Here is a 25,789-nt window from a genome sequence, read left to right on the forward strand (position 1 = left end):
CTAAACTGCAACTACAACTTAATATAAGTGACACTTTGTTTTTTGGAAACATTTGTTTTATTAAAGTGAGGGGGGAAATATCATGAAAAAAATCATAACTAACAAAGGCAAAAATTTAGAAGAAAATATTTGGTAATGGAAGAAGAAATCAGAGAAAATTTCCAAATCATAGAAGATAAACTTTCTGAACTATCCAAATATAAATTAGAATTTAAAAAATAAAAGAAGATGAAATAAGAGGTATACAGAGAGGACACAGTATTCAGTGGTCTGAAGAAAGAGAAAACCAACCAACTATTTTTGTCATCTCGAAATCGGGTGGTAAAATACAAGATAATTATATTGATATATTTAATGAAATTATTACATTGAAATTAAGCACTGTAGATCCTGAAACTCTCGAAGGTGATATAACGATAGGTGAAATAACACAAGCTGTTAAGGAAGTGAAAACGACAAAAGCACAGGAAAAGATAGTTTCCCAATAGAAGTTTTTATAACTTTTGGAAAGATCTTTGAAAGGTATATATCAGAAACGTCCAGGCAAAATATGTTACGTCCAACAATTAACAAAGGCGTCATGACAAACATTTCAAAAACTAGCGAAAATAGACAGTTGTTAGAAAACTAGCGTTCAATTTCTGTACTGAAGTCTATGTAAAAATTCTCAGCGCATGTATAGTCAGTAGAATAAAAACAAACATTGCATACACTTATTTATGAAATTCAGACAGATGTTATGCCTGGAAGATGTATTAGTGAGAACATTAGACTATTATATGACTTTATGTTTGAAGCAAAATTGCAAGGTAATAATGGACTCTTGTTACTTATTGACGATGAAAAAGCTTTTGACACTGTCTCTAAAGAATTAATAACTCTAACAATTGCAAAGTTTTGCTTTGGACCAAAGATGGAAAAATGGATCAAAATATTTATAAATAATGTTACATCATGTGTTATACAGCATGGTCATCGTCACAATTTGTTGACAATGAAAGGGACTGAAGTGCCTCTCCCTACATATACATATTAGTGGCTGTAATCTTAAGAATAATGATCCGTAACAACAGTGCAATAAAGGCCATATATTGAATAATACAGATAAACATAAAATTGCAAAATGTGCAGATGATGCTGAATTATTTCTTGATGGATGTGAAGAAAGTTTAGGCAGGGGAGACTATATACAGAGGGAGAGGAAACTCCTCGATAAGCCCCTGAACGTATCCCTTAGTTCGTCACGTGACCAGTGTAGAGGTAGCATAGTATCTAAGATTGAGCCTGCTTTATTTTCAACAGCTGATTAAATTCGCTGAATGTTGTGACCACTGACAATCTACATGTAGAAGTCAGGTTGACTATTTTGTCACTTCAGTTTAAGTCAAATAATTGTTATTGGTGTCAGGTTTAGGACAGTAGATTTGTAGTAAAGTTTGAAGTCGGTATGTTATACCTCACTGGCCTCCATTCTCGATTCACCGCGAAGATAGACTAAATTGTGTCGATAAAAACTTCTTTCACACATTCGTTGATTTCTGGAAGGGAAACGTACCTTTTGTTGAAAGGTGTTTGCAAGTAATAGTAATATTTTGTATGACTTAAAAAATTGTTAGGGTGTATTTGAGGTGTGTGAAAAATATGACATTTCGCCGATCAGTCCTGATCCGCCATTGAAATACCATTGGCGTTGTAGGTGTGTTTCAAAAACATCTTTCACATACACGTTTAATTCTTATGGGGGGAATATACTATCAGGTGAAATGTGTTTGCAAGTAATAGTGATAGTTTCATAATCTAAAAAAAATATTGGGGTGTATTTGAGGTGTGTGACAAATCCGCCATTGAATCTAAATCTAATTGAATCTAGTAATTGAATCTAAAACAATAGTGGACAATACAATATAAAAATGGGCTATAGATTGCCAACAACTGAAGGTAGATCACTACACTAGGAACCATGGGGACTTACATTACTTTTGCTACTTTTAAAATAGCGGAGAGTTTGAATTTACTTTGAAAGTTTGTGGACTTACGTATCCTCTCAGGAGGACAATAATTTTACAGTACTTCAACCCCCCTCGAGGATACGGCCACTAACAATCTTAGTTATATATTTAAAATTCCGATCATAAAATATTTATCTATTTACAAGTCTGCTATCAAATCTAAGCCTTTTTAAAATGCTAGAATTAAACGAGAACTTATGGTACTAAAGAGATCCTTCATAGTTCGTGATTTGAAATATTTATCCCTTGTGATGGAATATTCGACACAGTCAAGCAAGATATGCTTGACCGTGATTATTTCATCACAAGGGATGCAGAACGGAGGATCCTCACCTTTCAATAAGTATTCATGGGTATATCTCGTATGGCCAATACGACATCGCCGCGTGATCTGGACTGACAACCCAAGTAGCTATAACCAACATAAGGTTTTGTTTCATGTAATTTATTTATGCCCACTTGGATGTTCCACTTCTTTTGCATCAGATCATGGATATGAGATCTAACGGTAGCTTTATAATCAGTGTATGGAATAAGAAGTGGTGTCACAGATTTGAGGTCAGCTAGTGAGTTACCAGAGATTCCAATATGGCTGGGCAACCAACAGAAGACGATATCGTATTGGCCAGTAGCAAGATCATTATACAATTCAATAATTTGTATTAAAAGGGGTTGTTTGCAAAAAAGATTTTTGATAGCCTGAAGGCAAGAGAGAGAATCTGAAAATATGATATATTGTTTATATTTAGGGTGTCTTTGAATATATTTAAGAGCCGTTAATATGGCGTGTGCTTCTGCAGTAAAAATAGAGCTGTTATCTGTTATTCTAGTAGATATTGTTCTGGATCCAATGACAGTGGCACAAGCTGCCGTCCTTGGACCCATCTGTAAATAAGGATTTATAATTGCTATATTTATGTTTTAATTGTATTCTTGTTTATACTGTAGTTCATTTGTTTCTGACTTCTTAAATGAAGTTGATGTTAGGTCAACTTGTGGCCTAACCACCTGCCAAGGAGGAGAAGAAAGAAGCTGGGAAGGAGCTATATTATCCAGCTCAATGCCGGCTGAAGAAATAAGGTGGCACAAGAGAAGATTTCTTATTGTATAAATCCTCATGCAAAGGATTGAAGACACAGTTGAATGCAGGGTTTGACTCAATGGAATATAGTTTTGTTGTATAATGTAAAGCTAATTTTATACGTCGCTGCTCAAGAGATGGTTCAACAGCCTCGACATACAGGCTGTCAAAGGGTGAGGTTCGAAAGGAGCCAAGACAAAGTCTTAGACTTTGATGATGAACAGAATCTTATAGTGTTAGGATGCTTTTGCAGGCTCCACCATATACAATTGAGCCATAATCAAGCTTCGAACGGACAAGTGATCTGTTAGGTGTAGGAAGGTAGATTGATCACCTCCCCACTTTGAATTAGAGACGACTTTCAATAAATCAAGTTTTTAGGGATTTGATATGCGGGAGAAAAGTTAAATGTGAGTAAAAAATCAGACCTAAGAACCTGGCCTCCTTGACAACTTTGATGGGAGTGCCATTTAAGAACAGTTCTGGGTCCTTATGTGGTTTATATTTGCGGCAAAAATGTATGCAATTAGTTTTTTTATTTAGAAAATTTAAAGCCGTTTTCAAGACACCATTTACGTATTTTGTTTAAACATACCTGTAGTTGGCGTTCAATGGTATGCATATTTTTGCCACGACAAGAAATATTAAAATCATCCAGGAAAAGTGATCCATCTATTGAATCATTTAAAACCTTTGATAAACTGTTGATTTTAATACTAAACAATATGTGACAGACAAAATACTACCTTGTGGGACACCCTGATCCTGACTGTAATGATCAGACAGGGTTGAACCCAATCTAACATGAAATGGCCTGTCATTTAAAAAGTTGGATATAAATTGAGGCAATCGGCCTCGTAATCCAAAATCATCTAAATCTTTTAAAATCCCATGTGTCCATGTCGTGTCGTACGCTTTTTCTAAATCAAAAAGGATCGACACTGCATGCTGCTTATTTATTATGGCATTCTTAACAAAAGATTCCAAACGCACGAGATGATCGATAGTACTTCTGTTTTTACGGAAACCACATTGTATATCTGTTATTAGGTTATTGGTTTCCAAGTACCAAACAAGTCGAGTATTTATCATGCTTTCCATGGTCTTGCAAACGCAGCTAGTTGGTGAAATGGGCCTATAATTGTAAGGATCAGAATGATCGCGTCCAGGCTTGGGGATCGGAACAACTATGGCATTGCGCCATGACGAAGGGAACGTTCCAGTTGTCCAAATGTCATCAAAAATATGTAAGAGTGCCTCCAAACATGATTCAGGTAAGTGTTTCAGGAGTTGATAATGGATGTTATCAGCTCCAGAAGTAGTGTCATGGGCCTGATCAAGAGCAGTATGAAGCTCATGTATCGGAAAGGTTTCATTGTAGTCTTCCCCATTATCTGAATTGAAATTAATAGCTTTCTTTTCTTGCTGTGTTTGATATTTTTGGAATTCAGGCCAAAATTAGAGGAAGAATGTTTGGCTAACGTCTCACCAAGCTTTTTTGCAATATCTGATTTGGTGGTTAATAACTGTTTCCCATCTTTTGCATGGTGAATGCTAGATTTAGAACCCTTACCTTTGATATTCTGGATCATATTCCACACCTTTGATATCGGCGTACGCGCATTGAGTTTTGATACATAGTTTCGCCAAGATTGCCGTTTATTTTGCTTGAAAGTAAAACAGTGCTTTAGCACTGATAATTTTAAATTTATCTAAGTTGTGGACCATAGGATGGCGACGGAAATAATGTTCAGCTTTCTTCCGTGCCTTCCTAGCCTGTTTGCAATCATCTGTAAACCATGGTTTTCTGACATGAGGAACTGGAGAGGACTTTGGGATACATTCATCAGCAATTTTATTTAATGTATCTGAAAAGCATTTTATGGCATCAGGAATATCATTAAAAAGTTCAGGTTTGAGTTTGTCAGTGCAGAGAACTTCATACAATGGCCAGTTGGCCCTTTTAAAATGCCATCGTGATGATGGAGGAACATCGGATGGCGTCACAGGCTTTAGTACTGTTGGAAATGGTCACTTCCACAGAGGTCATCATGGACTGACCATTCAAATTCACTCAATAGGTTAGAGTCAGTAATAAATAAATCAAGAGATGAATATGTTCCTGTGCCAGGGTGTAAATACGTATTTGAACCGTCATTATAAATGCAGAGATCATTATTTGAAATGAAATCCTCCAGTAATTCACCTTTAGTTTTTGTATTACTACTGCCCCAGAGAGGATTGTGCCCATTTAAATCACCTATGATTATACAGGGTTTAGGGAGTTCATCATACTGAGCCTGAACAGATGATGAAGGCGAAATGTACAAAGAGCAAAGAGTAACTACAACATGCAAAGTAAGCCTTACTGTAACGGCCTGGAGATTTGTTTTAAGTAGAACAGGGCTGTGAATTACATCATTCCGAACAAGGATTGAAGATTCTCCAATGACTTTATCACCCGGAGGAGAAAAAAAATGATATGCATTATATTGACGTACTTCAAAGTGATCTGTCTGCTTTAGATATGTCTCTTGTAAGCAGAATGCTGACGGTTTAAAATCTTGAACTAAAATTTGTAACTCATTCAAATTTGTCCTGAGTCCTCTGAAGTTCCACTGTACTACGGGTGACGAAGCTATCTCTTCGGGGGATTAACAGCAGAACGACCCCTCGCGCTTCTCGAGGGTGACAAGCTACGTGTCCGAAAATGGCTGCTTTCAGACACATCATGTCCTCGAGTGATCCAAACTTACTGAACAGTTGGACCTGATTATTTGACCCTTTTGGGGCTCTTCCACTAGGGTTTTGTTTTGCAGATTCAGCTTTAGATTTCGATGTAGTTTTTGTAATTTGTTTCACATTTGTGGCAGATTTGGACAATTGAGTTGAGTGTGATAATGACTGTACTTGAGATAAAGCTGAATCCTTATCATAAGACGCCTCAGACTGAATGATTCTTTGACTTAAAGGAATGAACAAGAGCTTTGTTGAGAAGGCCTCGCTTGAACTGCTGTGGATGGCAAAGGGGTGCAGACGTCTTTGTCCATGTGTAGTCAGTCTGGCAAGCAATTGTTTGAAGAGATACATGGTTTGTCTTCTGGTCTGAAAGTCGTGTAGACACAGTGGTGGCATAAGTAGATCCTGGCTGTTCTTGAGGTAGAACAATCTTCCGTGCTTCCAGAAAACTTACATTACGGTCATGCTTTATTCGAGAGATTTTCGATTGAAGTATCCATGTAGGACATTCCATTGACGAGGACGGATGGCTACCTGAGCAGTAGGCACACGGTGGAGGATTTGTACATGACTTGCCATCCTCGCATGTTCCACCACATCGATGACAAGTGGCTGGATTACGACATGACTTAGATCCGTGGTCAAACTTCTGACAGCTGTAACATCTCAGGGGATTCGGAATGAAAGCGTCTACTCTTAAGTTACAGTACAGTACAGTCAAAATTGTTCTAACCCTTTTCCAGTTATCAAAAATAATATCCATGCACAGGGCACGACGTGACCAGCCGATTGATAGAATCGGGCCGATTCTACCACCCGTCTAGGTGAAGTAAGGGCCAAAGTGGTGTGTTGAGCAGAAGAAACACGGTTCAGGCTCCCACTGCCCTCAACCACCAGACTACCTTCCTCCACCGACACGGGACGCAATCCACGGCAAACAGGTTGCCCAATTCGGTCGCTCCTTGCGACCAGCAATGGGTTGCTATGGACCTAGCTGACCCGGGTCCACACGGGGATTTGAACAGCTCTTAGCGTTACCCAGCACCCACCACGAGGAGGTAGCTGTTCACGGGTGCCTTATGATTTTATAAAAATCGTTAGGGTGTATGTGATTTTGTGAAAAATATGAGATATCACCCATCTGATCTGATCCGCCGTTAATGCTTGTGATGCTTGAGGGTTATAGTTCTGTAACTTCTTTCTTTGTTGTTGATCTTATTGTTTGACAAAACCGGAAAGGTGTTTACAACACGTTTTTGGCCGGAGTGACATTTTGTTAACGTCCATGCCTTTAACATGCCTGGTCGTGGTGCATCATTTATTCTTTCATTCATTCCCATATGTACTTCTTTCTTTTACTCTTTTTCTGTATTTCTTTCATTCATTCACATATGTTATAATTAATTCATTCATTCACTGATTGTAAAATTTCGACTGATACAATAAACTGGCTGAAGTCCTCTTAAACACAGCTGAAGTAGCGCTGGGAACGATCCACGACAATGTGTGCGATGGAGCATGAGGAGGCGCCCGTTAATTAGTACAAATGCTAATGAAAGCAAGCGAGTGACTTACCCTTGTTGTAGATTATCCCTGGTTTAAGTGACTGAGTCAAAATTTAAAGTAACATCGGCAATATTTCAGCCATATGGTGACTGAAACAAGTTGTCAATTCACCATAAATACAGGTAAACTGTAAACCCTGTCAACGAAGGACAGTAAAACCAAGAAAAAAACTTGCATCGAACTCTAAAATTTGATTTCAAATGCATACAAGACAATGTAAAAGTGGGCTATAGATCGTCTACAACTGAAGGTAGATCACCATACTAAAGTACTGTCAGAAATAGTAAAAAGCAATGTTTTAGGCTGTTACTCTGTATCCCTAAAATTTACACAACTGCAAATAGGATATGTCGAAATAACTCACTTCGACCTAATTGGACATTCGGTTGGATGCGTGAGAACATATCCAGAAAATCACGTTTAATCACACACTAAGTTGTATAATGGTCGGTTCCAAATGTCGGATTGCTCATTTCTGCTCTAATCTTGTCGCATTGCTCATTTCTGCTCTGATCTCTTCTCAGTAAAGTCATTTGTTTTCAGTTTTCACATCTCCCTTCTACTGGAACTGTAGTTAGTCCGAACTACCAATAGTATTACGTCATAAAAGAGGGAATTTTTCAGACGTCTATATTTCATCAAATATATCCCAAATGTCATCACATGGTTCAGACAAGTGTTTCAGTAGCTGGTAATGTTTCTTATCATCACCCGCTACAGTGTCATGTGCTTGCTCAAATGCAGTACGTAGCACATGTAATGAAAAAAACTTCATTTTAGACTTCACCATTATATGATTCAAAATTAAGTTCCCTCTTTTCCTGGTGTTTCTGATACTTCTGAAACTCAGGGACATAATTTGCCGATGATAAGTTTAGGCGATGTTATTTGCAATTATAAACTGATCAGTAGTTACATTATCACCATCTTTGGGATGGGGAACAGCAGATTTTGTACCTTTGCCTTTAATTCTTTGAACCATGTTCCATACCGTGAATTAATCCTGGAGACATAGTTCCTCCAAGATTGTGGTTTGTTTTGACTAAAGATAAGCATTCGCACTGAGTATTATAAACTTATTTTAAGTTGTGGACAGTTGGATGGTGGCGAAAATAATGCTCTGCCTTCTGCCTCGCTTTTCTGGCTTTTCTACAATCTGAATTGAACCATGGTTTCCGTACATGTGGAGTAGTAGAGGACCTCGGTATACACTCGTCAGCTATTTCATTCAAAGCATCAGGGTAAAAAAAACAAAAGGGTCAGGGGTATCACTGAAACATTCAGGTCGTAATTTAGTAGTGCATAAATTTTGAATTAAGGACCAATCACCCTTGGAAAAATTCCATCTTGTGTAAGGTGGAGAATCAGAAGGATAACATTCTGATACGATAGTTTTACAGTGGTCACTTCCACAGAGGTCGTTATGGACTGACCAATAAAATTCATTAAGCAGATTAGAGTCTGCAAGAGACAAGTCCAGAGAAAAGTAGGTGCCGGTTGCAGGATGCAGATAAATGCTGGAATCTTCATTGTACATACACAAGTCATAACTGGATGTAAAATCACCCATTATAATGCAGGATTTCGGGAGTTGGTCATAGAGAGCTTGGAGATCAGACTTGGAGTACTAAAGAAGGCGGAATATACACAGAATACAATTTAAAGGTAACTTGAACCGTGGGTCTCACTGCAACAGCTTGGAGATTAGTTTTAAGTGCTACAGGGCTATGGATAACATCCTATTGAACAAATACTGAAGATCCTCGTTTGGCCCTATCACCCGCAGGTGAAAATAATGGTATGTATCAAACTGACGTAAATTACACATATCACTACAGAATGCTGATGGTGTAGAATCTTGGACTAATAGTTGTAATTCACTAAATTTTTAACTCTGAGTCCCCTACAATTCCACTGAATTATTATTTCTATTTTGGAAAGGTGGATTGATTGGGGATCTACCCCAAACTTTCTTGGATGGCGACAAGCTATGTGCCCTTGGATGGATATCAGAACATCCATATCCTCTAGTGATCCACATTTATTAAATATATTTATCTTATCTGAACCTTTGGGTGCTCGATTTAGTTTCTGTTCTTGGTTTGATTAAGGTCTTTCCGGCCCGTTTCTCACTTCTATCAGGTTGAGGACGAGTTTGTGGAAGAGGAGAAGATCGTTTCCTGTGAGAGGATCTGCTGTGCAGGAAGTATTTCGCCGTCTGAGTTGACTGAACAGGAGAAAAGCGTTTGGGGTGTCAGAGTCTGTTTGGCAGGTGTGTGAGGAAAAAGTTATATTTTTTGCGGAAGGACTTTCTTTATGGGTTGTTTCGGTTGATGTGCAGCCGATAGAGGTATACGTTTCAGTGTGTTTTGTGGATTGAACAAATATTTTTGCCTCAGCAAGGCTGACATTTCTGGTATATTTAATCCTGTTTCTTTCCATCTGCCTTTTTCCTCACAGGACAGTCTTTAGAAAAGAATGAATGACTTCCGTGGTAGTTGGAGCAATATTCATAACTATTGTCACAATCTTCTGTTACATGTGTTACAGCACAGTGATCACAGGTAACAAACAATGTACAATTATTCACTCCATGGCTGTACTTTTCACATTTGAAACACCTCAGAGTACTGGATATGCACACATCAACGTTCATATTGCAGTAACCTGTCTTGATTGATTTAGGAGGATTTGGCGCTGAAAACGAATAGAGACATGTGTTGGAAATGTTTCATTATTCTTACGGGTTGTAAATCTCCTGACATATAACACTCCTTAGTAATTCAACTCGGATACGAAATCAGTCTCGCACAATCCCACTGCTAGTGCTCAAGGTTATATGAGCAGAGATCTTAACAGGAATGCCAACAAACATATCTGTTGATAGCAGGTTGGTTGCTTGCTGTTTCCTGTTACGTTCGAGTAACAGTGATCCTGAACGCAAGCGCTATTCTTCTGCTATTCTTTGCTATTCCTGCTTTTGAAATCGCGAAAACATTCAGTTTTTAGGGAGTCTTATTCAATGTCTCAGTGATCAAGAAACGTGACCAGTAATCAACAGTTGTGGAGAGCCGTCATTCATACTCTGCGTCAAGGGAACGTTTTGTTTTCTTAGAAGGGGCTTCGTAGTCCATGGAGGGTATTTATTCTTTCATAATGCTAGCTTCCCACCCACCACGGAGTATCACAACGAGAATGCTCAACACAAGCGTATCTCCGACTTGCAGCACCAAGGATACCCCCTGATATTTAACATTAATGGGGAAAATAACTGTTGTTAAAACTTTAGCGCTTTCATCAATGGTGCATATATTCACGTCACCCCCAAATCGTCCAAATGAATTCACTGACAAATTAAATGATATATCTAAAAAACATCTGGAGTGATAAGTAGGATAAGATAAAACGAATGACACTTATTAGAAAATATGAAGAACTGGGGCTCAGAATGGTTAAAGGATATTCATGAACTCATTAAATCTGTCAGTATTAAATAAATATCTTAAAAACAAGTTTAAAGTTAATGGATATTCATGAACTCATTACATCTGTCAGTATTAAATAAATATCTTAAAAACAAGAGTACTAGCTGTAGTTCCTTTTCGTTCAAGGAGATATTTCTGCTTTGAGCCAATACTGAAAATTAAGTGAATATTATGCCTGTTGCCAAGATGCGTTGACTGCGTGGGGAATATTTTATGAAACACATAAAATTTACTTTGCAGATGTTGATCAAATGTTATCTGAACCCATTTGGTTCAATCATCAATTCAGAAATAGTAATTTTACTTTTAGACATCTCAGTTATAAGACATTTTTCAATTCATTCTATAAGAGACTTGTGTAATGATCCAGGTATTTTGTCATTTTGTGAACTTAAGAAAACTTACCAAATCAAAGGCACAATGTTTGATTATTATTATTATCAGGTTCTTACAAATATATCCAACAAATGGAAAGATACTATTAAATATAATTTATTGATTGTTCAGAATCAGCATCTTAACACATCACTGAAAACCTACCTCTTGCATGTGAAAAATGGCAAGATGTCTTTGATATTGCGATTCCACGGGTACATATTTTCAAAGAATATATAAGATGTACAAAAGATACTGAACTGATTGAGTTCCAATTTAAATGTATCCTTTATATTGTCTATACCAAGAAAGTATTACTGACAATGAAATTCATTGATTCTTTGGTCATTTCATTTCAGAAATATTTATACATCTTTATTGGGAATTTGAATGTGTGTGAACATTCTGGTAGAAGCTCAAAGAATACATTGTAGATAAATCAAAAGAAAAATCTACCCTGACAAAATATACAGCCTTAATTGGCGAAAATAATGCCGAATGAACCATATAAGTCTTGCTGGTAAAACGTACATCCATGTATCAAGTATTGAAAAGAAAACAAGTTATCACTGGATACATTTCTAAAATTGTTGTCGTTATTTCCAAAACCAAGAGTTTATTGCCATTAAGAATAATAAAATAATGCATTTTGACAGATAATGGTCACCAATATTAAATATACTCACGCATAATATTAATGGAATTTCCAATATGTATGTCTACCCATATGAACATCTTTCTTTTTGTGTACTTGTTCTGTTGCATGGTGTATTCTGTATATTTGTATCTACTGATTTGAGAGAATAATAAATATATAACTGCAACCCATTCGCTGGTCAAGCAGGCAATTCTGTCTACCTCCAGTCAAGGTGTGCATATATCTCGTCGAGATACAGGTGCTGTTGTATGGAAGGTATTTTCATGGATATGTTAACCATGTTTCTTGTCACTGCAATTACTGGCAGCAATTTGTATAAATTGATAAACACGGTTAATTTGAGGATGCCATTGTTGATAGTATAGCTTCCCTTTGTTGTTTGTTGATTTCACTCAACATTCTTTTATGTACAGAATTCAACGTCAACGTGTTGTTTCAAACTGGAAATCAATACGTAACAATATGTCTCGAATCACGTAACTGACATTTACTGAGAGATGCTAACATTCCGTTTATTACAAGGATGACCTATCTGCCTTTCTTTTCAGGTCCAAAGATTCAAATACCATGTACCAGAAAGCATTGCGATATAGGAAGATAGAACAAAATTCACATGCACTAAATGCAAAAACACCGACGTTAAAATGCGCCATACACATCTGCATCTCATACATAATTTATTTGGTGGTCTGATGACAGCGTACTTGTAAATGAATTACGTTTTATCTACTACTGAAGTGACATGTCCAGCATATCAAGACGCTCTTGACCTTTTGTGATTTTCTCATGGGGTGTAAAATGTTGTGCCAGTGGGCTATGTACGAACCACGGACAATGGGGCAGTCGTTATGTCGCTGTCTAGTATTCAAATGAAGGTAAGTCAGGTGACTCAATGCAGTCTCACCCATGGCAGTTTTATGATCTGCCAACGCTCTGTGGACATATATCGCTGGAAATAACCAGAGCACATGGTCCTGATATCTACTTTATACAACGTTTGAGGAGTCATCGGCCATTTGACTCAGGTACCGGCAATGCTGCAGCCATATAGCAACCGGCACAAAGAAGTATCTGTTTTGAAGTTAACATCACAACCACCTGTGTGCTTTAGAGAAGTTTTATTTCGAACGTTGCACAACTAAAATATGCACATGGAACCGAATAAGAGAAAACATGAAAGTACATTGGTTTCTTCCAAAGCTATACATTGCACCGTGGATGAAATTCGGGAACTACATAAAGCAACACTTTATTTTCATGTGTCCACTTATTGGCTGCTATGAGTATTTATTCAGCACAAACTGTGCTGGTTTCATATATACAACACATAACTAATATGAAATCAACCATATTCAAAGATCAGCCCTCGCATCTCAAGTGTGAATCGTTTGTCTGTAAATTCTAACACTGCACATTTATTTAACTGTAAATGATTACCAGACTTTGAACGAAATTACACATTAACAACTGTGGATGATAATGATACACATTGCCCAGAAAATGTCAGCACTTTTATATTTTCTATGAATGACAAAACCCTTTCTGCATCTTCACAACGTCTGTGTTTAGCCTCTTAGATACAATGAGAAAGACAATAATCGTTAGATCCTCGTTAACGCCGACCAGTTTGGCTCGACATGTTTTGACATATCGGATTTTCACTAATTGGCATAATCCTTTGATTTTGTCTGTCTTTTTGACTCCGTCTGTAAATATTTTTAGAAGCTACATGTAACCAATCTAACACAGCGTCCGATGATGGTTACTGAAATAGAGACCTAAAATTAAATTAATTTCATTAATTATATCTCAGAGTGTTTTTCACAGGACCTTGAAGCCACGTGTAATACTTCTTTGACGAAAACAATTCAAACTTGGGCTCCAGACCTTGGCATCAACATTTCACAACATTTGAAGACTAAATAAGCATGGTCTTTCTAAGAATATTTCATAAAGTTGTGTGATAAAGGTTTCAACAGGGCCAAGGTAAGTGTTTATAAAGGACTTAGCGGATTTGTAGAAGACATACAGCGTTTGCGGGACAAATAATACCTATGACATGACCCTTAATTTGCATTTGCATCTGAGCAAGATAGCGAACATCTGGTGATGAGAGTAAATTATAGTAAACTGCATACATTTAATGCAATAAGTCTGTTTGATCAGAAATAACCGAATTTATATTGTCGCTTTTGTTTCAGCTCAGCCGACCACGAAGCACTGCCCACGCCTCCCGTGCATGCCTTAGAGCATCAACATGTCGCACTCGTGCTGTTGCTTGCATATTTTATTAAGCATAGTGACTCCTCGACTACGGTGAATGTGATTTCATTAACTATATATCCTGGTTCCCTTGACACAACTTTGCTTGACTATATAGCGAGGATATACTTTAACCCTTTAGAAGGATTTTCACAAGGTTTTGAGTTTAAAGACTTTCTTTAATGAAACAAACATTATAATACTATTTATAGAATGGAACATATTAGAAATGGATACAAGACAGTGATTGGTGTCTAACTAAAATCATTCACTTCATATTGTTATTATGATTTTCAAGTACCCAAAGATAATAACGTAGATTGCTTATTCGCACAAGGCACTGGTTTACAAAAGGTTTTTAAATAGACAGTACATGGTATTACATATAAGCGTCGTAAAGGGTAAACGTCAGTCAACGTGCTGTACGAAGGAGAGTTGGTGGAGAGTGCCGAGGCTGATTTGCTCCTAATGGCAATACCGTCATAGGATGCCATAAAGGTAAAGAGTCCAAGGGCCATTCAGACCAAGAAGCACGATGTTTTCCCTCATTTGAAACGTTCTCAACGACAATTACGAATGTGATGGAGGAACACCGTACGGCCATGAGGAACTGCCCAAAGTTGAATCTTATTCAGTGATGAATAATTTCTTCTTCAAAGCCGAGTGGTAAGACACCGGGGCTAGTGAAATCAAAATGAAGGTTTTTACAGAACTCTCCTCGGCACGGTGGATAGATTCAGTGGCGGGGATGTTTGGGGAGCCATGCCCGACACTGGCAACACATGACTTGGGGCTGGTGGTGAAAGGAAGCTGACAGCAATTCCGTACATCGACCAAATCCTTCAATGTCACCGTCGTCTGATTATCAACCAGCAGAGGGAGTTGTTTCATATGATAACGCAACATGACACACAACTCCTGCGACTGTTGATTTCCTTCACAATTCAAACGTCAATATCTTCCCATGGCTTTCGAGATCTCCGGCCTGAACAGTGCATCTATGGGATGACGTCGACAAAAGCGTACACCAGCATCAACATTCGCCAGACAAGCTCAACAAGTCAACGTGTGGTTGGCAGAATGGAGAATTCCGCCGGGTTGAAATGTAATTTGAAAAATAAACTGAATACAGTAACTTTTTCCAAAGTTAACCTATATACTTCTTCTCTTTGAAGAGTCTACACGAAGGGGATTTGTTTATAATACACAAACATAAGAATTTTATGTAATGAAATCTTCTGATGTCAAACCTTACCATTTCAGCAATATGTGTTACAGCCATTTTAAGTAGTATGCCCCAGACACTAATTGATGCAGGAAAGTTATATACCAGCAGCAATTCAATTGACACTGTACCGTTTACTGGTTGTAACATGTGCAACATGCAGGAGAAACCGTGTTGACTGGTGAATGATCTAGACAACCCATACAGCTGTGATTAATGGTATCTGTCAGACGTCACATGATGCTAAAATTGAAATGTCCCTTTATACAATTACATCATGGGGAGTACTAGGTACAAACTGCCATGTTTCAACAAATAACAAGCATTCAGCTCCATGTCTTCGTTGGAGGTTTGCCACTATTAAGCAAGAAGATCAAGAACGTTAATTACTTTAGAAACAAGTTTTCAATCTCTACATAACGAGTTTTGTATGAACAAATACAAAGGTCACCAATATAAAGTAGCTCTGCATATTCTTCATCAGCAATGTACACAAGCCGGATAGCAGTTGACCTCATATTCTGATCGAACCCATGTCATATAATCAGCTAGTTAATTGTTTTCTGGATGATGAATGCGTCCACTTTAACCTGGCTGTTATCATACTTATTACATTGAATGCTTGGTTTTCTTAGAGAACCAACAACACACACAGCACGGGTGTCACCTAATGGCTCCTTTGTAGAAACTGCATGTGTCTCAGGTGTCACCGCAAATCACGACAACCAGGATTGTCCTCGGTATCTAACAGCGCGTCCCTTATCCACAGCTCTCTTTCAAGAAGTTTAAAACATCATCCAATTTGTTTCATTGATAGTGGAGAACCTGTCACAACAATGCTTTGACTGCTCATATGTATTCCTCGTATGCTGACTTAAAATGTACTACGTTATACATACCCCGTGAGATGAAAACTTGATATGAAAAGACAATTGACGTGATACTGTGTTTTACAGAGCTATTGTAGGACATACAAATGATCGCAAGTGCTTTCGGTTTGCCGGATGCTATGTGAGATTTCACATTTCCCCTGTAAAATAAGGAAAACATTCTGTAAGGTTTGCGGAGGTGTTTGTTTGTTGTTTACATCAGCTACATGCAGTATTCCAGCTATTTGTAGGTCGTCAAAAATATTGTTGACTGAAACAGACAATATTACGATTGCTATTATGAACAATCGGGACAAAAAGACAAACGTTCAACTGTGCAGCTGTGATTAATTCTTTGAGGGATTCCAATTCTATCAAAAGCATGTATTTATGAATCGATAATGAATAGTGTACGCGAAAAGGTGTTCGTATTCTGCCCAGCCGGTCGCATCTGTCACAAATACGTGCAAAGCCAGATCAATCGTTCACCTGAAATATAACACGAGAACACGTCAAAATAGGGAACTGTATCAGTCATTGCCTTTTTGCAAATGATGCCACAAGTTTGGAAATGTTTTCTAAATCCCTACAACGTTCTCAGAAATGTACCTCAAAAGTCGTAAAATGTACCCACCAAATGTTAGAGCTCATGCAATATTGTTGGACACAGAGAAACATAGATTAATTGAAAGATAAAGTCTGTCCTTTTATCATACAATCTTATGGATATTGTTTTGTGTCATTCTTAATCTCTATGCGTAAATCTAAATATGACAGCGATGAGACGGTCTCGCTTGTCTCTTTTTCTGGCATCATCTGTTTTCCTTTTCATATATCTGTCCGATCTGCCATGGTTTGTTAGCGAAAGATGTCAACGCCGTAGAATGCATTATTGAAAGTGAAGAGGAACGCCCTGTCCCACACACATGGACAAATCCGCCTTCATGTGATGTTACATTTGAGTCAGTGCTGAGGACACAACATACGTGCTACCTGTTTACTGCGCTTTTCAGTGCAGTTTTGTAATTCAACTCAAGTACATAGCCCAAATCTAGCAAATCAGTGTATAAATATTATGAATTGCGTTACATGCAAGTCATGTTGCTAAGATTTCATTTAATAATAGTTTCGCTGCATCTGCAGGTCGTATTCTAATCGGCATCTTGTCTAGGCTGACAGCATAAAAACAAAGAAAGAATGTAAATATAGATACATTTATGCAAAACATATAGTTTATAGCGTGTTGTAGTACATAGTGTCTGAAATGACATATCGAGGCTTACCAAATTACTTATTAAACAATGCTGTTTTATGACCATTTTACTTATATAACAACATCGTTTGCGACTAATTTTCTTATTGTGTGTTGTGCACTTTACATACTGTCAATCCTTAAATGAACTGAACGCACAAGATATGTCCTGCCACGTAAGCACTCTCTTCAGTGTATCTCGTGTCAGACCTGAAACAATTCTGAAAGAGTGCCTTATCTCATCCAGATAGGGATGTGCTAAAAAACACCTCCTGTCCAACAAACGGTTAGTTTCATTTTTTAAACTGTTATTTGATTAGATAATAGAGTGTACTTTCGCAAAGGGTAATTCATATCATGCATGGAGATACGTTCACCTCATAACAGGTAGGTAGTTCCATTTTCAAATTACTTGTCGAATTGGCGGGTGGATACATTCCCAAAGGGTACTTCATGCCAGGTACATTCCCAAAGGGTACTTCATGACAGGTATATTCCAAAAGGGTACTTCATGCCAGGCTGATGTATACATTCACCAAAGTATTCCGTGAGGAAGTGATATTCATGAAGCTCAATCTGCCAACACGATGAAGCCGAAAAACACCGAAAGCACATTTTAATTGAAAAGAAGGCAAACGCTTGACATGTGTCACCCATAAAAAATCATCTGTGAAAGACAAAGCTTTGTTCAAATGTTTGCACATGACATTTACGGAAAATATCATTCGTGCCAATTACGTTACTTGTATGATGTCGAAAAGTGCCCAGTAACAGCTGACTGACAACTAAAGTAATTATCGATATATCAACAAGATATTAAAGCCGTTCTTTGGCAAACAAGATTCTCTTCTACCAACATGATTCTGGCTTGGAATGTAACCCTATATGTCGTCAAACCTTCCCTGGAGACCGGGCCGGTTGCTTCTGGTGCTCACGCTAACAGCCTATTTCCATCGACCAGACCGGTTCGGACCGGTATTGCGTGCTCTAGGTTTCTGTTTAATGTGTCCCCTCCGTAATTTGATGCTAATAATAGCTGGGTTACATTTCTGGAGAATAGTACACGCGTGCCACCAACCCCAAATAAATACCCGAATTGTTTTACGTCTTGCCACGAACAAAGCCGCCCCGTCATCGAGCAGGTACGGTGCTTAATTTGGCCTGTGACTTGGAATTTCAAACACCGTCAGCAGCTGTAGAGAGGAAAATCAATGTTAATATCGGGTGGCGAAAATGTCGATGAAAATTGTTGCGCAGTGGATTGACTGGCGTGTTTTTGTGTGTGCGGATGTTGTTCATGAATGTACACGGGGGTGGAATTGATTTCATTTACACGTTGATAGCTAGTTTTACAATAGGTGCGACTTCCGGATGGCACATTCCCATCTAGGAATGAATGACAAATGCATACATGCCATTTCCATACACCTGCAGCTTAATATTGTTCGAGCTACGATTGATTTGCTTTGTGGGTCCTATCCGCCTACGTGTATACCACAGGACAATGCTGGGCTTGTAGATTATTTTATCATTTGGTGGTACACATCATACAAGTGCAAAAGAGGATTGAGTCAGAGTATGATAAACTACATCTGTAAAACTGATGGGTCAACAAGTATAGTATACTGAACAGCAAAAAACCCGTCACACTACCAAAACTTTTGCCAGATATGTTTCATCATAATTGTAATTATGGTTTTTACTTTTCATATGTTAGATAGACCTGGTTCGTCGCCGATGTTCAAGAAAATATTGTTTAGAACTCTGTATTTGATAGAAAACAAAACATGTCAAAACTCAATAGCTAAGATAATGGTGGGGCGAGGTTTTTGTGCTTATTTCATGAAAATGACAACGCACGTGCATCCCGAGGTGTCATCCCTATAAGAAGGGCTACCAAACATGCACCTAATCATTCACTGTTCGACCGTAGCGACATGACACGATTTTCAAGGGAACAGAGGGACCTAGCTTTAGGAAGACTGAATGCTGGCCAGACTGCAAGACATGTTGCAAATAATTTTTCTGTTCACATTCGAACAATATACCGCCTGCAGCAACGAGTCCAAGCCACTGGAAGCACAGCCGACCGTCCTCACGGTGGAAGAACGCTTGTGACAACGTTGCGGCAAAATCGGCAGATTGTCCGTCATCACCTACAAAATCGTTTCGCTAGGGCTATGGACTGCACGGACAAGCATTGGCGATCACTAGAGACCAACCAGCGCCGACACTTGAGGCGTTTGAGGCAGAGAAACGTCAGAGGAAGCAGGCCACACCAGAGTCCGATCCTCACTGCTCGACATCGTCTTGCTCGTCTCCGGTGGGCCACACATCATCGGAAATGGCGTCACCGAGAGTGGCAAACTCTAGGTTTCTCCTCCGACGAAAGCCGGTATTGTGTGGCAGAGTGAGAGTGTGGCGTCGACGCGGGGAGCGTTTTGCAGAGGCTCGTGAGTAGGTCCGAGCATGATGCTGTGGGATGCTATTCCTCTCAATCACAAAGTAAGCTCTATGGTGTTCCATAACATTGGTCCTGGTAGAGGATATGGTGTAGCATCTGCCCGATACATTGATCAAGCGCTGAGACTCTTAGTGGCGCCACATTCCTGTCGTCATGGAAACCACGTCTTCCAACAGGACAATGCGCGTGTCCATACTGCCAGAGCAACTAGAGACTTTCTCTTTCAACACGGCATCTAAACTCTTCAGTGGCCTGCCCTCAGCCGAGACTTAAACCCGATAGAACACTTGTGGGATTCAGCGGAGGCTTAGTGATGGGCGACCAAGGCAGCGACAACAGCAGCTGATCTCTCTCAGGCGTATCAGCGAGTCTAAGCGCAAGTTCCATCAGCCGTCTCATCCACCCCATGTACAGATGATGCAACGCTGCTCTCAACGTTCAAGGAAGTCACACACGTTAATGATTTTCGGATCGCACTGTAGCGTCACCTGTCGTCATTTTGATTTTTAATTGTCCGAAATTCGTTTTTTACGTATTGATAATCAAACGTATAAAGTTTCAGATTTCCGACAATTATTATATTTACACGAGTTTGAATTAAACTTATTACCAGTTTGAAAAAGGGAGTGACGTTTTCTTTTGGGGTGGTTATTTTTCGGTTCAGTGTATCAGGTCATGTTTCATTTCACTGTTTAGTTAGACTGCATGAAAAAATAAATGTTTCTCGGGCACATATTTTTCAAAAGGTGACGAGGGCGGTAGGACTTTATTTTCAACTTTTGATAGAAAAATGTGACGAGGGAGGAACAGAAATACAGCCTGGAAAGTTTAGCATGTGTAAATGAGTTGTAGATTCAGTCTGACTCGTTTTTACAGACACTCCTTCTTATAGTCAACAAATGGATGATCGGGACGTAGCCAAGTCAAAATTATTTTTTTTAAAAATGGTAATAAAAACATTGTTGCACGCACAAATAAAAGTGACACAACGATGCACGAGAAGCATTTCACTTAGTTGGCCTTACCAGTCAAGGTTATTTTAGACTAACAACTAGTCTCTGAAATGAGCCCTGAGACTTTTCATTTCAAGTTGCTAAGATGCAGCTGCCAGTTCAAGACTTCCGTGGCCTTTCTTGCTTCAAGGTCTGTATGACAGACTGAGGTTTGGTTTAGAGGGCGATTTAGTAAAGCTTGTTTGAAGTATCATTTTAATAATGTGATCACAGGTGTAGATACGTATGTTTGAAATGAGTGAGTGTGTGTGTTTGTGTGTGTGTTTATACTAATACATTTGCTGTGTGAACACACTCGACTTATCTCAAACTGTCATTTTGCAATACATGGACAGTTCCTCATTTTACACAATCACATGTTCAAACATATAACACAACTCTTGTTCACCAAGATCATGTTCTGGAGGTTTCTTCATACTGACATTGTCTCAGATCATGCGAAGAACGGGATACTAATGTTGCCTTCAGACAATCTTACATGAACATATCACGTCATATTTCCCTAATCATAGCTCCGGAATAATTGAAATACGAAACAATCAATATCGGAACACAGGTATAAGAAACAAGTCAAAACTATTTGCGCATTAATTTTCCACTTTTTGACTGACTCCACCTACATACTGTATGTCTGGGAGCGTCATATGAGCTTTGCTTGCCTGGTGTTGGATGCCCGGAATAGTTCAAAGAAAAGCCCAAATACTATCCCAATGTTCGGTACATGGCGTTACATTTCATCCCGCTTTCGAAAATGTGAGGGGGTCAAGAAAATGTGCATTACGCAAAACGTTACATTTCAATGCAAGGGCAACGGAGTAATCAAATTTGCGTCAACTGTCACCATACACCATAGGAGCAGTGAACATTCCCAGAAACTAATCCCCTTGGGACGAACAGGAATGGTTTATCCTAATCATTCTAATAATTGACTGACCGAGTCTCCAAAGATCAAAATATCTCGTAAGAAATCCCACAGGGAGATCAGTATAGTTATTTCTGGTATTTAATTACAGGCGATTGTGCTCTTTTATTGTGCGATCGTTTGATCACTAGGGTAATTAATGGTATTCACGAGAAAGGATAACTTTCTTTAGAAGGACACACCGTCATGGCAGTTGTGATGAGAATGAACAAGTATGAAAATAAATGAATATACCTGTCAATCTCACGGCTGGTGAATGTCAAGCGACACCACACCTCACTAGTGACGTTAAAGTCGCGTCACATTTCACGGACCTCCTTAGAGGGTTGTAGACTTAATTCTTCTTCCTGACGCTGTGAATATTTACCTTCGTCACTTTCGATCCACTGGGCATGCATATTCTGCTTGTTGACGTTTTAATTGGAGTATAAGACCACGTAATAAACTGATTGTTGAAACATAAATAGCTGAGTCAACAATTCATTCACACAGTTAACTAACTCACTGATATTTCTCTCGAGCCGGAAATATACACAGCAGCATGTGGAATTGTTCGTGCACGCTGATTTCTTGAACGTCAAAACTGCATGCTTACATGCGTTTCATATAATCAAAACAGTTTTTACATGCTTTTTCATCCAATGTATATTGTTTGATAACCGGGTATGTTTGGTATCGAGTTATGATTCCGTCCAGATTTTGTTTTCATCAACCCATGTATGTTGTAAGAGGTAGCTGATAGGATTGTTGGATAGTCGGGTAATGACTGCATCGACGCTTGCCCTTGATGTCAATCGCTGGACCATCATGTCCAGATTATTTACAGAACGCAGTCATATATACATACAAAGTGAGTGAGTTTAGTTTTATGCGGCACTCAGCAATATTCCCGCTATATGGCGCATATACACAAATAATTTAATTAAGCACCCCCTGAATTTTTAGAAAGTTAGGTTTTCAACAAGTACATAAAACGTCAAATGGTGATGGAAAGGTTTTTTCTAATCCGTATGATCCAAACTGCTTGGAATCCATGTTGACTTTATGATAGTAATTGCTCGCTTAAAAAACACTGTTTTAAAACCATGTAAAACGTGTGGCCATGGAACGTTTAATGTTAAATGTATTGGGAATGAGTACATTCTAAATGTCATTGTCATACACGACTCAAGGCCAATACCGCGTGTAACCTCCATGTGACTGTATGACAGCCAGCACTCTCCTCCTCATACGCCCCGCCAGTCTCGTGGTTCTTTGAAGGGGCCGTCTACGCCATTCCGCGAGTAAAACAAAGGGTTAAGGCTCATTCAGTCGTGGGATATGTCAGCGGGCTGAAAGAATACGTTTGGTTTCAACATTTCCAAGTGAATCTTTGAAAAGTACACAAACATGTATATTGAACACTCACTTCATACGATAATTTGTCATTAAGAAAAGTATTTGCTTTTATGTCATTTTGACATAATTTCATCACCACAGAACGATAAATCTCGAGTATCAACTGATTAGAGAGTCAGTTGACATACAAAATGAAGTACTGTTCAGATGCACGTAATTCTGTTCGAAAACGGTTTTGTGACATATATTTAACCTATTTTCTTGATCATCAATTTCGAAATTTAACCATTTTCATTTGTCAAACAATTCAATTATATCCGTAAACAGACGTAGCTGCGTATACGTAGCTAACTGAGGTCATTTTAGAATCCAGCATGTTCAAGCTCAAACGACGAGTGAATTTCCAAACGCGTTATTCAGACGAGTAGCTATGACATGTCGTTGGGTTACATCCGAGTGTCTGATAGATGTGTCTCTCTTCGATTGATTGATGTTAGATACAATGACTCCAACTGTTAAATTACTTTTATGGATGTAAGCGAATGCATTGAACAATAAAGCGTATGGGAGATATATTCCCAACACTCATTTAGCGACAATGAGATCATGCAGGACATATGGCGTGGAGGTTTTGAAATACCCTTGATGTGTTTGTCGAAACGTTTGACATAAAATCCTAGGTGGCTGTGAAATGTTTTGTGATGTACAGCTCCCAAGTTGTCCACGACCAACCAAACGAAACGCACTATCAGTCGCTGAATATTACACACGTCTGACATTAGCTCATTCTGGGTTTAGCAAGTGCGTATACTCTCAGATATTTTATAAATTACATGAAACATCTTTCATGAAAAAGTGTCCACAAAAACAGCTGAAGGATCCACAGATCAATAATTTTCTCTTCGCAGTACGTGTGCACTTCCAACTGGTGAGGGTGGTATTTCGTAAAGGAGGCCTGTTTCTTCTCAAATGGCCTAATACCATAAAGAATAATTTAAAGGTTCTGGTGATTTGGAGTACTGTGGGCACATATGGAGATAGCCGTGATATCAAGATATCGGAACTGTCTGTAGCTCCCCAACACAATATTTTTATCCACTGACCTTTAACATGTACAGCAAACCACACTTAACAGAACAATGACAATCAGTCGCACAGGCATGAAGGTATCATCTGATGGTATGTTACAAGCACGCACATGCACGAACACACATGCACATTAATCACGAAGGGTCTGTCTTTGTCAACCGACAGAATTGTCAGCTGGTAAAGAATTATCAGTGATGTAAAAGCAATGATAAAATAGCACCTGCAATGAGCTATAATGAGCTAAAATGAAAAATGGAAAAGTGATGAAACCGATATTATTTTAGACAATAAAATCAAAGTCTACGTTAGGTAGATAGATAGAAAAGATACCCTATTCACAAGAATGAAACGATATTGTATTTTACGTATACACTGGAATGTCATAATAACAGTCTACTACAAAATAGAAAATGTAGTCAGAGTTGAAAATATTTTCGGAAGATAATCATCAAGAAAAACTTTCCATCTGAATATTTACCAAACGGAAAAGATATCTTGTTACACTTCTGTGTATAGTTGTGTATATTGTATACTGTCGTGGTAATGTATTTAATAGCATGCAACACAATTTATTTGTAACGCATCTGTTTTAAAGTTTCAGTTGAACGTTGTATCAGGGTACATGTGGGTGCGTGACATTAAGTAAAGGGCTGGAGGGAGTGAGTGAGCTTAGTTTCATCCCACATTCAGCAATATTCCAGCTATATAGCATATATACAGAACATATAATTTAATTTAATTTAATTTAATTTAATTTAATTTAATTAAACACCCCCTGAATTTTGGGGAAGATGAAAGTGTTTCAACGGCAGTGATCGGCAGCATAAACAGCGACCTATGCAACTGGAATACGATGACATGTATCAACCAAATCGAGCCTGACCACCCGATTCCGCTAGTCGCCTCTTACAGGGTTACTGAGAATCAGTTCTAACCAGCATCATCACGGGTTAAAGGGATGGAGGTATAGTTCGTCATTTCATTAATATATAATAAAATACGGTTAAGAATTTACCGTGAAAAACAATGTAAGAAACCACCCTATGAACCAGCGAAACAGAACAAAGACAAGTCTGAAACATTCAAATATTGTATTATTATGCAACGAGAGCAAGGTATACAATACAGATTTCAAATACAATACAAATGCGCCAAAATCTAAGACAGTGATTCACAAAATATATAGTATAGCAAACTCACCAAAGTCTTAGTGAGAGAGAGGAGCAGTCGTGCAGAATGAACAGTGAGCAGTCTGACAGCAGTTTCAGGCGTTGACGGATAGAACGTTGGCAATGTAACTCCAGTGAATGTCCGAATGTGTGTCTGTCTCCCTCACAACACGGCAGCTAGCATTTATATACATTTTCAGTCGTTTCCCGAAAATACGAGCACTTACTGCCATCGCCAACACTGTAGAATGCCCTCGAAACAATGTCTCCCGG

The 25,789-nt window shown here is 38.5% G+C and overlaps 2 protein-coding genes across 2 annotated transcripts in view; one reads left to right on the forward strand and one right to left on the reverse strand.

The window, feature by feature from the left end:
• LOC137278103 (organic cation transporter protein-like) overlaps nucleotides 1-25,789 on the reverse strand; it is a 512,032-nt gene that overhangs the window by 474,193 nt on the left and 12,050 nt on the right. The gene's annotated exons all lie outside the window — the stretch shown is intronic.
• The window catches only part of LOC137278901 (eukaryotic translation initiation factor 3 subunit A-like), a 34,687-nt gene continuing 28,356 nt past the window's right edge, over nucleotides 19,459-25,789 (forward strand). Inside the window, exon 1 of the mRNA XM_067811401.1 lies at nucleotides 19,459-19,844. Coding sequence (XP_067667502.1) covers nucleotides 19,459-19,844 — 386 coding nt within the window. The remainder of the gene's footprint in view (nucleotides 19,845-25,789) is intronic.

The sequence above is a fragment of the Haliotis asinina genome, chromosome 3, assembly GCF_037392515.1.
Source record: "Haliotis asinina isolate JCU_RB_2024 chromosome 3, JCU_Hal_asi_v2, whole genome shotgun sequence".
NCBI classification, from domain to species: Eukaryota; Metazoa; Mollusca; class Gastropoda; order Lepetellida; family Haliotidae; genus Haliotis; species Haliotis asinina.